General features: G+C 37.9%; 5 protein-coding genes across 5 annotated transcripts; 3 read left to right on the forward strand and 2 right to left on the reverse strand.

The window, feature by feature from the left end:
* The first annotated feature begins 874 nt into the window (after positions 1-874).
* On the forward strand, positions 875-1537 carry RHIMIDRAFT_273888 (uncharacterized protein). Its single transcript, XM_023612418.1, is given in 3 exon segments — positions 875-1375; positions 1405-1504; positions 1516-1537. 2 exon segments carry the CDS (start codon positions 1282-1284, stop codon positions 1494-1496), a joined length of 186 nt encoding a protein of 61 aa, XP_023461529.1. The 5' UTR covers positions 875-1281; the 3' UTR covers positions 1497-1504; positions 1516-1537.
* Positions 1538-4131: 2594 nt separating this feature from the next.
* Positions 4132-7387, forward strand: RHIMIDRAFT_242323 (uncharacterized protein; the record flags this gene model as incomplete). Its single annotated transcript, XM_023609751.1, has 3 exons — positions 4132-4409; positions 4462-4597; positions 4661-7387. The coding sequence occupies 3 exons, from the start codon at positions 4132-4134 to the stop codon at positions 7385-7387; spliced, it is 3141 nt and encodes a 1046-aa protein (XP_023461530.1).
* Positions 7388-7530: 143 nt separating this feature from the next.
* Positions 7531-8498, reverse strand: RHIMIDRAFT_95242 (ricin B-like lectin). Its single transcript, XM_023615916.1, has 4 exons — positions 8280-8498; positions 8129-8231; positions 7926-8080; positions 7531-7874 (listed from the first exon to the last, which is right to left on the reverse strand). The coding sequence occupies exons 1-4, from the start codon at positions 8364-8366 to the stop codon at positions 7674-7676; spliced, it is 546 nt and encodes a 181-aa protein (XP_023461531.1). The 5' UTR covers positions 8367-8498; the 3' UTR covers positions 7531-7673.
* Positions 8499-8754: 256 nt separating this feature from the next.
* RHIMIDRAFT_242325 (uncharacterized protein) lies at positions 8755-10345 on the forward strand (the record flags this gene model as incomplete). Its single annotated transcript, XM_023609752.1, has 2 exons — positions 8755-10210; positions 10269-10345. The coding sequence occupies 2 exons, from the start codon at positions 8755-8757 to the stop codon at positions 10343-10345; spliced, it is 1533 nt and encodes a 510-aa protein (XP_023461532.1).
* Positions 10329-12658, reverse strand: RHIMIDRAFT_95264 (long chain fatty acid-CoA ligase). The gene is made up of 3 exons (XM_023615917.1): positions 12542-12658; positions 11736-12487; positions 10329-11680 (listed from the first exon to the last, which is right to left on the reverse strand). Exons 2-3 carry the CDS (start codon positions 12360-12362, stop codon positions 10394-10396), a joined length of 1914 nt encoding a protein of 637 aa, XP_023461533.1. The 5' UTR covers positions 12363-12487; positions 12542-12658; the 3' UTR covers positions 10329-10393.
* Positions 12659-13355: the final 697 nt, after the last annotated feature.

The raw sequence follows: 13355 nt of genomic DNA on the forward strand, positions 1-13355 counted from the left end.
TGACTCTCTCATACGTCCTTACAGTGTAAGTTGTATTAACTATGTCTGAATTTAAAAGTGCGAAAACTGTAACTAAACATTTTTGTTAACGTTGACTAGTAGAGATGAGGTTTGATATATTGAAATGCTTTCTATATATTAAGCAGCGGTTAAAACATGTACCGCTTCTAATGACCGGCTCTTTAATATCACTTCAATCGTTACTTTATAGTGTAATAAATGACATAAACATAACAACTTTACAGATGTGATAACGATTATAGAACAGTTTAAAGCTGATATTAATGGGAAAGTATAATAAAGCAATTGTGTCTCGATAGGCCCATAATTTTCAAGAGATACAGATTAAGTTGCTCTGTTTCATCTCTATGTATTGCATAGCAAGTTAGCAGCTTTGTTCAATAGGATAAATTGGTGGTGCTGAACAAGTAGACGATGAAGGCATTTGTGCGTTCATGCATGCTGTACTTGGCTTTTTGTACTTGTACAATCCAACCAAGTTGGAGGCTGGCAAATTACGCATGGAATAATAACGTCTGCTACTGATTTTCTGAACAGGGTTCAGGCACTATTCGCTACGATTTAAGTATAAAGTAACAGAGGTCTTCTCACTATCTCAAGTCATCACTTCTTCATGTGCAACTTCATCGACATATTTTAAATAAATTGCCTGCGTAATGTAAAAGAAGTACCAACGATACATTTGTGTTTACAAACATACCTAGTCTTACAAGTAAAGATCAGAGATTCATATGCATCCCGCTATCTTGATACTGTGTATCAGTGAGTGTTACGAAAAGGATTTTATTACTATACTTGAGATGCTTTCAGTTTCAAAATTACTTAAAAGGAACAGAAAATACAATAGAAAAAAGGGTAGTTTATTATTTATTACGAAGCTAATATAAAGATTACCTAAAAGATACCTAAAAAAGGGAGAAGAAAAAATTTAGTACACGTCCCACAGCCCACAAATTTAAAAGAGTTTGTTTGTTGCTAGTTGACGTTTCAAAGATGGGTGCCACCTTCAAGGGAATTCTTTTCCAGACAGACCAGCTACATTACAATGCAGGCGATCCCCCATCAGTATCAGCCAGATAACCAGTCCAGTACACCTAGGACCAAAACTAAACAACCAAAAACACCTAGGATCAAAACAATATCGGCCAATAACGCCTAGACCAAAAGATATGGGCAATGAGGCCATAAACTGTTAAACATGGCTCAACAGTGATGTGCCAACTAGCCATATTACAGATAACTAAGTTAATAACACACACTATGAAAGCTTCCTTTGAAGAGAGGGCCTTATGCTTCGTCACAGATGCACTATCTATTGGCTTTCTGAGGATTGCTCGAAGGCCTCCTACTTTGTGTGAATAGCGGGATTAAAGTGGGCTTCAGGTTTCGTCAGGAAAGGGTCCGATAAGCTCCATAGTGAAACGTTCGCGAAGAACCTGGACATATACAACCAGAGCATCTTGTATACTGAGTAAGTTTTTTTTTTAAAAAAAAAAAAAAAACTACCAAAAGACCAAATGAATAGTTTGAGAAAGGGGAAAAAAAAAAAGAATGCGTCACTCCCTTTTATTTGTTTGTTTACATGAAAACAAGTTATGGGTTACATCAAGTCTTATCGTAAACTATTTCGCATTCTTCATGACTTTAGCTTATTAAGATTATCCTTTAACTTGTATACATTTGAATATCTTTTAAAAGAAGAAGAGATAAAACGGAGAATGGTACAAAGTATCTTCAATACACTAGAAAAAGAAGAGGGACGTTTTCCATAAATGGAAACTGATATAATAGCTAATGCTCAGAAGGTACTATTCATGCAAATTATGCAGTAGAGAAGATGAGTTAAAGCTCTGTCTCTTAAATATAGTCATTTGTGACCGTATATTAATGCTATATGCCATCTTTATTCTAATATATTCTTTTTTCACAAAATTGAGAAAATACGCAAGATACTGAAGGATTCTATTTAAAATAGTTGGATTTACTCAGCATGACAAATACACCCTCTATCTTTGCTCAGTATACAAGACACCATCAGTGACAGCCTCATATTCTAAGAGTTAGCAAGTTTTGTGGGATCAGTGTCATGATTTGGTGTTGCTTTCGGATGGTGGATATGATCCTTTAGTTTTTGTTAACAGCAATATAAACCAAGATTTATATGTCGACTGTTTGTCACAAAGCCTTCTTCTCTGGTACAATGAGCTACTACTACTTTCTGAATGTAAGAAGTATACAACCCAGGAATATAGTGCGCCTTGTCACAGGATTCTATACCAAGTGATCAAAAAGCTTAGAGGCATGCTGTGAAGAAAGAGTGGCAGATTTTTATGGGACGGAATGTAACAATGTATTAAATCTTGATCAATTTTTATTCCCTACTGGGGCTTATTACAATATACTACCCATTGTTGGTCTAAACCATTCAGCGGATGATATTTATGAATGTTGTCATTAGGCGCCTTTTGATCAATATAGTCTTATTTCTCACCTCACATAGTCACTCATAGTTTGTTGAAGGATAGTCAACTTTAGCATCGCTAGTTATAATTTAAAGAAAGTGCATCCGTATCAGTCTATTATTAGTGACAACTTTTTTTTTCCCTTTGTTACTTTAAAAAGAGCGTTGTCAAGGAAACGGGCTGTTTGTTTGTTTATTGATTTGATATTATGAAGCTCTTTGTTTCAAATGATATATAAACAAGATAAATCTTTCTTCACTTTTTTATCCTTCATTCCATTTCAACTTTTATACTTCAAGTTTTATTGCCATGGCACCACCTATTAGACCCAACAAGCCTGCTCCTAAGCTTCGATAACCCTACTCAACGTATGTACTTGCATGGAAAGATGTCAATTTTCCCCACGTACTCTGGACACATTTTGTTTTGGTTTTTTAAAGCAAATAAATAACTTTTACTGGTGTCAATTCTTCATAGGAAGCTGCATCGTAATCATGTTCCTTTTGTATGAATTGTATCTTTTTATAGGCTATTTTATAAGTTGACAGAGGTTGTAAATCCTCTCTACAGATATAAAGATGGCCATATCGTCTTTATTACGGAATAAGTTGTAAATGAATGAATGAGTAGTAGAGCAATATTAGTTTAATTGTTTATTCATTCTTCGATTATTGTTTGCATTAAAGTATTGCATTGTGACATGTCAGTCATAAGAGTATTCCGGGTCTGTGATGAAACCCTGATCAGTTCAGTAGGAAGGAGAGTAATCACGTGCACATTTCACTAAATGCGTTCTCATATACGAAGACCATGTTTGAGAACTTATATTTAACAAGAATTTACTTTATTCAAGTTTGATTAGAACTTTTGGAAAAGTTATATGAGTAGTGGTCGACACTAATCCAACCATTAACAAACGCCCTTTAATTTGCCTTACGATCTTCATGTTAAAGTTCAAAATGAATAAAATAGCTTTCAATCAAATTAGTAACTTGGGCCTAGTAAGGATTATATTCAATGAGGCTAGGATACCTCTCAACCGAAACAACGAGCAACACCGGTAAATCTTGTATTTTTCATATAAAGATATGCTATTGTTCCAAAAGAGTTACCAATTATTATTTGCATCACAATGAAAATTGGTGGTAGATTTTTGTAATCTTGGGTTTTAGGAAGGTAGAGCACCGTTCTGTCCTGAATTGGGGGGTTAATGTGTAGAATCTCAGAATATACAACTTGACTACAGATGATCTATGTTGATTGCTATAACCCTCTCTCGACGTTATCTATTAAGTATAAGACCATTTTATGAGATAATTGAAGAATGCAACAAGTGAAAATCAAGTGAAAGCTTATCCTCACGATAAAACAAGTCGTGTAACCCTTTATAATTGTTGTTTCGTCAATTACTTTTGCTCTTGACTGATCTTTACTCAAATTAAGCTCTATCAGGGCTTTATAATAATTAGAACCAATTTGTTTAAGGACATCTATGTAAGTTATCGCCCTGTACCTCTCTTTCTCCATTTTTGTTGACATACGTAGTCCTCTTTTATCACATGAGTCTGTAACACATGTGATGAAACAAGAGTAATTAAAAGCAATCGTCTACCCTTTTCATTCTTCTTTCCTCTTCTTTAAATAAACGATGGAAGTATCGACTCAGATCACCACTTACTCAGCTACACTATATAATACACCATCAACGCTATTACCAGAGCAAATAGCAAACGTTATTACAGCAATTACTTTGGCTGCTCGATTATCCATTCGTTGTTCATCTCTTTTGATAGAAGCTCTTATAGAATCTGTTAAATATAGTACGTCGTTTTCCTTTGGCGTTTCTAGGCATGTCATCATCAATGCATTATCCACAGCTAAAAAATTTCATGAATTAACCTCTACAAACAGCTTATCAATTGACAAGTAAAAAAAAGATAACAAATAGACATTAAATCAATATTCATTCATTGCCTAGGACTAGTTTTTTGCAAGTGTTAGATAAATATACAAATCTTGGCATCTATATTGTTCATCATTCATTCACCCTAGCCGAGCTATTCGCACTCTCAGGCTTACATTTTACATCCCAAACCATCAAGTCTGGTCTCATGGTAACTAATCATAATGCTTTGAAAGCATCCACTGACTATTTTTTTTTTAAAAAAAAAAAAAAGGCTGCGGAAGAGTCTGTTGGCATTATTGACGGAATATTTGGATCAAACGAATCATCCCGAGCAATTGCTTCAATCATTACACTCGTACACAACGAGCTAGTAAAGGATCCAGAATTTAAGCTAGCTAAAATAGGCAAAGTAGCCATCCTGTCAGGATTAACAAAAGCAATCACCTTGTTTGCTATAATTCAAAATTTCACCCACCATAGAACCGTCCGCCAAATGGATATCAACCTTTTATGGAAAGGCTTGGTTGTTGAAGAAGAAAGGAATGAACAGTCATTAATACAGTTCCAAAGCAAGCAGGACAATACCACTCCTTCTAGCTCTGCCCAGGAATCATCACATTCAGATATCATTCATGAATTGGAAGAAATTTTATCAGTTACACCATCAGAATTTCCTGAAAGTAATAATCAGCCATCTATTGGCGAGAATGAAAAAGAGCAGACAACTGTTTGCCTAAGTTATGATAAGAGAGGAGAGCCTTATGGTCTATACGAAATAACTACGACCACGAAACGTACGACAACAAAGACAACTCGTATCAGGCCAATTGATACCAATGAAGCAGACCAATCGTTTGCAAAACAGATTGTTGAACAAACGAACGAGGAAGAGAATGAAACTTTTATGGCCGCTGTCGACACTCGGCCAGATACCTCCTATGAGCTGACCATCCCCGGAGCATGGCCACAGACACAGGGGTCTCAATGTGTTCAATGGACAAAGCCGCAAAAGAAAACTGGATTCAAGATTATGCTTTCCTCTATCTCAAAGAAGTTAGCAAGGAAAAAAGTAGAGCGGCAGACCAACTATGGAATCATTTCGCCAGACGATGGTCATTTAGATCCCACAGTAGAAGGGTCCATTCAAACAGTGACTAGTACCTCAACCACATTGCGCTCCACACTTTCAACCAGCAGCAGCATACACCATTATCAGCAGGGCTCTGATAATACAGAAGAAAGACCACTTCCTTCGTTGCCAGGCAGTTCTACAAGCTTCATGGAAGTCAAATCACCACCAAAGCGACGCAAATCATGGAGCGGGCTCAAAATGAAGAATATTGGCCGTAGAAAAAGCATTACCAACTTGATTCAAAAAGGCACAGATGCCTTTTCAAGCAAAAAAAAGAAGCCAAGATCAAACCCACCTCCACCACCTTTACCTTCCAGAAGAAACTCCATCAGTAGCAATAGTTTACGTAGATCTACATCCATCAACAGCGTGACCTCGCTCTCAAGCATCGCAAGAACACTTAAAACGACAACATACTGCACAACAACACCACACATAACACCCACATCATCTTCTAGATCACTCATTCGTTCCCCTTCAGTACCCTCTCGGCTTTGTCCACCCAACGCGACATCTGTCTTGGAGATGGAACCTAATCCTAAAAACTTTCCTCGCAAGCATATCATTACTAATATTGCTCACTTCATTCGTTATGCCAGCGCTGCCTATGGAGAATCATTCATGCGTATATTAGGGATTGGTGATATCCCTAGCGTACTTCCAAAATCACATCACCCAAACCATCACGCCTTTGCTCACCACACCGGTGTCTCTGTCAGCGATATTTTACTATCGAGCTACACAGATGACAGCATCCTAAGCTCATTAACGCATTCCAAACCTCACGCTCTAGTACATTATGTAACAGTAGATCATTTTGCTGAAGCCATTGTGCTTACCTGCCGTGGAACGCTCGGTCTGAGTGATATCTTGACAGATCTAACGTGCGACTACAAAGAATTTGTGTTACCCACTGATAAACTACTATATGAGGAACAAAAGAAGGCAAACGGACACTGTGATTCTCCTAGACGCTACATTGCACATGGTGGCATGCTTGAGGCTGCTCAGATGATGGCAGTGCAAAAGGGAAAAGTATTTGAAGCTATCAAAAGGGGCCTAGAGGCGTACCCCAACTATGGCCTTGTCCTCTGTGGACACTCACTCGGCGCTGGTGTCACGAGTTTGCTTAGTATTCTTTTGAGTGAAGAAAGAGCTCATTATTTATCAAGAAAACAAGCAACAGCTGAAAACGAAGGAAAGCTACTGAGTGCGCTTACAACTTCCTCTATCAAAAAAGAAGCATGTCCGTTTGTGACGTCTGAACTATCAGGCTTACCTGCAGGTCGACCCATTCACTGCTATACCTATGGATCCCCTTGTGTCATGTCTTTGGCACTTAGTGAATACTGTGGTCAAGGGCTAATCACGAGTGTCGTTCATGGTTATGATATTGTTAGTAGCCTAAGTCTAGGCTTACTCAAAGATTTCAAAAATGTTGCAGTCAGTCTTCATGAAGAAAGTCATGTTGCTGATGAAATCCTTACGCGCATACTTTCTTATTACCAAAAGAAAAAAACAAACGAAATTACTCCAGAAGAAGAAGAGAATGAGCAATGGTTTTGGGCATTGATCAAGACGATGCGAGCTGATATGAATGCAGAAAAATTATTCCCTCCGGCCACCACATACCTTATAGAAGCTATACCTCAACTAGCTCAACATACCCAATCGAGGTCTACATCATCTCAAGAAAAGACACAAGAATCAAAGCATAAAACTGCTTATATGGTACAGTTTAGTCTGTGTAATAATATACAAGCTAGGTTTTCAGAGATCGTTTTCTCGAAAGCTATGTTTATGGATCATTCTCCAAATATGTATGAAAAGGCAATCAAGTTATTAAATAAAGGCTATTTCAGTTAATCGTCTCCTGACCTCAATCTTGCAAAGCGTGGTACATTCTTTTTCATAGTGGAGTAAGCTTTAGTATTGACCTTGAAGAAACCATTTTGTAGTGATTACTTGTATACGTTTGTGATCTGCTTGACACAAAAGCTCTTGTTCTCTAGCCAGCTTTTATACAAGTAAAACATGTGATATAGGTCATGCACAGTAGCCTACTGGAAAATAAAGTTGATGTCGCACTGGTCCATAAATACATCTAGTGATTTTTGCAAGAGATGCATGTATGTAGAATGAGGTATTTATTTTACAAAGCATAACTCGCTGAGCTAAACGCGTAATCATCATCGTCATTGACTTCTGTACCTTGTGATTGTATCGATGGACTAAGCACACTAGATTGATCTGACACTGATTCATATGGGATCAAATCCCATAATTGATTGAGATTATCTTTATATTTGCGTTCATACAACAAGACAACGGTGCCTGGCTTGGTCCAGTTTCCCTAAATATGTTTTTGAATAATATCCTCTTTACCAAGTAAATTCATACTTACTCTAATATCAAGCACAAGGTTAGGATTGGCTTGAAGGTAAATAAATCCGTCATCTCTATAATTCCATCTTTGGTTATGAGCATCTTCTACCATTTTCCTTCTATATTGAATTATTTGCTTATCACTTTCTATAACTCCTCCCTGCACATCCAACACTTTTTTATATTTAATAACACTGAATTGCTTTCCTGTCATGTATTTACCCATTCCCGAGTTTTTATTGATGATATATCCGTGATCGTACATCCAGAGTTGATTGTCATTGTCTTTTGTCTTTTTTGGCCAAACAATCACTTTAGCTGCTGCCTAAATGGCATGTAAGTTATTTTTAAAAGTTTCTCGGTGCATTCCAACCTTTAGTGAGTCTTGCGTGACGTCCAAGACCATCTTGTGTGAACATTTCGACTGAATATAAAACCAACCTGAAGGAAAGTGACTCATTTAAAAAAAAATAAAGGGAAAAGCTGTTTAACCAAGATTATGCAAGGTAATTTTCCTTTAGTGTTACATCATACGCAGCTGAAATTGGAAGTCTCTTTATATACAGAACACTCAAAAACAGGTAAGTATGATTTCATCTATTACAAATATTAGCATTATCCTATTCAACTACAACTTGTGTTTAAACAAAACCTTCAATGCTTGATGTAGAAAGAAGACCAAAAGAGAGAGAGAGAGAGGGAGAGGCAATGACATCTATCAATATAAAGCCAAATAGTTGATAAATGCAGTAAACATGTCTTTTCCTAATTTGGTTTATTGTTTTGGGTTTCTTCTTTAAATTCAAAACCAACATAAAATCATGTTTCTTTCTTTGTTATGCAAAAAAATGTATGATAATCACTTAAGCGGTAATACAACTTTACGTGGCCCAAGACCATTCCAACAAGCGAAAGAGCATATACCCACATGGTCAAGGCAATCAAGGCAAACTCGCAAGCCAATAGAAATGATTGTGCCTTCACTTCAAGAAAATGAAAAAGTACAGATAGACTCTGACAGTCATCATCATTCATCAGGAAGAGTGCCCCAAAGGAAGCTGTCAAAGATAGAGGCTAACATATACCCTAAAGTACCAATAAGTGACGACGAGGAAGAAGACCTTAAAAAAGAGATAGAATTATGCCTAAAGGACTTAAGTAGCGCTCATCGTGCTGCTGTGTTATCAAAAATAACAGTAAATACAGACACTGTAGATAGCGATGAAGAATCTGCCCCTGAGCCGACTGTAACTAAAAATAATCTTCCCTCAGTACCACAAATTTTAGCGCCTGGATACGACGATGATGATGGCGATGAAGAAAAGCAGGATATGAGCAATCAATCACACTCTCATGGAAATGATAAAACAAATAGACCACAGTCTAAGCTACCGCCCATCCCACAGATATCAGCACCTGGATATGATGATGATGAAGATAACAATAGCTCAAACAACACTTCTATACCACAGATTTCTGTGCCTGGGTATGATGAGAAGAAAAAAGTGGAACGTGAGCCCGAAAAAGAGTCAGTATATGAAAGCATCTTTTTTACCGTTCGTTGCAGTGGATGCCACAAACCTCTTAGTGGTCAAGCGTTTACTACAGCAGGTAATCAATGGCATGCAAAATGCTTTAAATGTCAAGTATGTAAACAGCCCTTGGAGCATATTGCATTTTATGAAAAAGACGGACTCCCTTATTGTGCACTTGATTACCATGAACTTTTCAGTCCTCGTTGCGACTACTGTAAGACGCCTATTGAAGAACACTCTATTTCGGCACTAGGCAAGTCATATCATCCTGGTCACTTCTTTTGTCGTGAATGTGGAAAGCCATTTCAAGAAGATTCTAGTTTTTTGGAGCATGATGGACATGCATATTGTGAAAAGGATTACTACAAGAAATTTGGTAAAAAATGCAAAGGATGTGAAGAAATTATCACAGGAGACTTTCTGGTAGCATTGGGCGGTGAATGGCACAAGGAATGCTTTGTGTGTTCCGATTGTGGTGCAGCATTTAGCTCTCGTACATTCTTGATTAGAAACGGCAAACCTTATTGCGAAGCGCACTATGACTCTATTTTGTCTGTAACATCGCAAGAGAAGAGAAAGAAAGAAACGCCACTATTACCTAAAATGTTTGAAAAAGGCATTGATAAAAATGTACAAGTAGAAAACAAAGTGTGTCATAATTGCCATGAGCCCATCACTGGCAGATGCTCTAGCGCTTTCGGAAAGGATTACCACCCGCTCCACTTCCAATGCTCCGAATGTCACAAATTACTGTCCGTAAGGGTTACAGGTAAGTCGGTGCATCCAAAGGTCAGTACAAAGATGCTGACAGATTATTTTCTTAATAGGATTATATCAAGAAAAAGAACCAGGAGAGCTCATTTGTAAAAGTTGCGCACGTAAAAGCAATAAAAGAGCATTGTAAATAATAAATAGTAAAGTTTCGTTTATTTTGCATGTCTTTATGATGAATCTAAAGCTTAGCCTTTTCGGGCTCGGCTTGGTTATTTACACGTTCATAAAGCTGAGCGATCTGTGCTTCAAAGTGCTTCTTGGCCTGTGGACGCTTAACCTTGAAAGTAGGAGTTAATAAGTCGTTTTCAATAGTGAAAGGCTCGGGTTCTAAGTGAATGGCTTTGGCAAATTCAAATCCACGCAGACCGGATAATTTACCAACCCGGTCCATTTGTGCGAGCACCAGAGCATTCACTTCAGGAAGCTTGCAGAGTTCAGGAAGACTTAATTTCTTTACATGAATTTGAGGTAATTTGGCAGCAAGAAGGGAATTCAAAGCATCGGGATCAGGGACAACAATAGCGACAAGAGAACTCTGGAGTGAGTCACCATGCAGGTAGATCTGACCGATGATAGGGTCTTTGGCATAAACATTTTCAATTTTCTCAGGAGCAATGTATTCGCCTTGAGCCAGCTTGAAGATATTCTTCTTACGGTCAATGATGACAATAGCACCTCTTTCGTTAATCATACCAATATCGCCTGTGTGGAACCAGCCTTCTTCATCAATTGCTTCTCTTGTCTTTTCTTCATCCTTGAAATAACCCTTGAAGATGTTGGGACCACGCACACAGATTTCGCCGCGAGGATAAGGATCTGTAGAGAGATATTCCATTTCGGGTACATCCAACAACATAATCTCGTTACAGGTAAAGGGACCACCGATATGACCGGCAAGGTATTCACCTTCGTAATGAACAGTAGAGGCAGCACAGGTTTCAGTAGCACCGTATCCTTCACGAATATCACAACAGAAAGCAATACGAAGAAACTGCATGACATCTTTGCCAATAGGAGCAGAACCGGTAACCATAATACGTACGTTGCCGCCCAAGGCTTGCTTTACCTTGTTGAAGATCAATCTATCCCACAAGGGGTGAGTGTAACCTTTGCCAGCTTCGAGATTGGCCAACTTGGCAGCCACTGCACGGCGAGCCAAGGCGCCAGTAACACCAGGAGCTTGGATGGTAGAAGCAACTAATTTACCGTAAATCTTATTTAACAAACGAGGAACACTTGCAAAGACAGTAGGCTTCAAGATTTGAATATCGTCAACCAAGGTGTTCATATCGCCACTGAAGAAACCTAAACGGCCACCGACAGTTAGGATCATGATATCTGAGATACGGCCATAGATGTGAGCTAAGGGTAAGTAAGAAATGCAAACGTCATCAGCAGTGCCTCCAAGGTTGGACTGACTGGCAGAAAGTGCAGCCACAAAGTTACGGTGGGTTAACATAGCACCCTAGATGCATTTCAAGTGAGTTTCCAAATATTGATGTTTTTCAGTCTTTCTTTACCTTGGGTGTGCCAGTTGTACCACTAGTATACATGATACAAGCCAAATCATCTGGTGTAGGATGGTTGTAGGAACGTCTATTCTTCTTTCCCAAGAGTTCGATCGCATTAAAGTCAAGTAAGTTGACACCCTTTTCTGCAGCCCATGCTTTGACAATATCACTCTTAGACGCAACACCGGGTCGTGAAACTTCATCAATGGAATCCATGGAAATAATCGTCTTAAGGTTAGGAAGTTTGTGCTTAAGCTTTAAAAGGTCGGCGATATGGTCTCCAGAACAGATAACTGTTTCAAGTTCTGCGTGATTGATGACATATTCGACGGTATCAGGCCCCAAAGTGTCGTAAAGAGCCACGGCATAGTTGGCATAAGCAGCCAGTGCCAAATCAGCAATGGTCCATTCTGGACGGTTGATGGACCAAATACCGATAGGAATCTGTCGAGTACGTGTTTCTCCCATGGTATGGTTCAAATAATTCATCAATCCAGAACCAAAATTAGTCAAGCGGTGATTGATTTGACGGTATGTTTGCCAAACGTAAGGGCCACGCTCACCAGTTTCTACATTTTTAACTGATCGAATACCAATACAAGGACGGTCCTTGGAAATCTTTAAACCTGTTGACATAATTTTGAGAAATGAGGCGCTTTAGGACTATTATCATGTACCATAATTAAAGCAGTCAATGATGGTAGTAACTTTGGGTGAAAAAGTTGTTTCGACAACTGGACGCTTAGCATTACGGTAGATACCTATCAAATGATGTTAATATTATTTTGTATGATTAAAGTTTCTTTTTGTTATACCTGATTGACCAGGCTTTCTCGTATTGGGAACTTCGTACGTTTGTTTATCCAAGGTAAATTTGGCCATGGTTGAAAAAGATGATAAAAAAGGGGAAAAAGAAAAAGTGGAGAAGATTTATAGCGTGGGTGTAACAGATATAAAGGATAAGTCAGCAGAAAATGATTATAGGAACTTAGTTTGAATTTTTATGTGAAGGAAATACTGTTATCACATGTAAAGAACAATGTATTTTATAGCAACTCATTTAGACATGATCAATAACTAGTTACTTAGCTACACTTTAGACTTCATAAAGGGATAAAAAAGATAAATAGGGAGATAGAGCAAGTATAAAGGGACTGAAAAGTAACTGTAATAAAAAAAACGTAAAATGACAATGTAAAAACCATTTACCCACACACACAATGTCAACCTTCCCTCACAGCCTAATCCGACCGGAGCAGGAAAAAATTTACAAATGACTAATGTCAAATTTTTGAAAGATCGGCACTTAAGAATAGTGCAGGGCTTTCACCGGATTACATCATGTGCCATTCATCCTCCTTTCATCCTCCATCTTAATCATCAGCTCCAAAAATATTCCGTTTCTATTCCTATGCAATATATCGTCAAATGGAAGTATCAAATAATCATCAATGTTTATAATCTACCATTGTTACCTTGGTAATAAGATAACTTGTTGACGTTGCTAGTACTGTTTTATTAAAAAATGATTGGTGCATATAAGAAAAAGTATTTACGCAAAGGTTAAAAATAAAACACGTGCGAAGGAGACGACATACAAATGAGAGTAATAAGTACCAAGGAGAGAAT

The sequence above is a fragment of the Rhizopus microsporus genome (assembly GCF_002708625.1).
Source record: "Rhizopus microsporus ATCC 52813 unplaced genomic scaffold scaffold_30, whole genome shotgun sequence".
In the NCBI taxonomy this organism is placed as follows: domain Eukaryota; kingdom Fungi; phylum Mucoromycota; class Mucoromycetes; order Mucorales; family Rhizopodaceae; genus Rhizopus; species Rhizopus microsporus.

Excerpts from the sequence above, each read along its gene's own strand:
- RHIMIDRAFT_273888 (XM_023612418.1), top strand. The coding sequence starts at position 1,282 with ATGAAAGCTTCCTTTGAAGAGAGGGCCTTATGCTTCGTCACAGATGCA. Across the intron at positions 1,376-1,404 it reads TCGAAGGCCTCCTACTTTGT|GTTTCGTCAGGAAAGGGTCC; the intron begins GTGAATAGCGGG and ends AGTGGGCTTCAG.
- RHIMIDRAFT_95242 (XM_023615916.1), bottom strand. The coding sequence starts at position 8,366 with ATGAGTCACTTTCCTTCAGGTTGGTTTTATATTCAGTCGAAATGTTCA. Across the intron at positions 8,232-8,279 it reads TCACGCAAGACTCACTAAAG|GCAGCAGCTAAAGTGATTGT; the intron begins GTTGGAATGCAC and ends CATGCCATTTAG. Across the intron at positions 8,081-8,128 it reads CAATAAAAACTCGGGAATGG|TGTTGGATGTGCAGGGAGGA; the intron begins GTAAATACATGA and ends AATATAAAAAAG.
- RHIMIDRAFT_95264 (XM_023615917.1), bottom strand. The coding sequence starts at position 12,362 with ATGTCAACAGGTTTAAAGATTTCCAAGGACCGTCCTTGTATTGGTATT. Across the intron at positions 11,681-11,735 it reads GTACAACTGGCACACCCAAG|GGTGCTATGTTAACCCACCG; the intron begins GTAAAGAAAGAC and ends AAATGCATCTAG.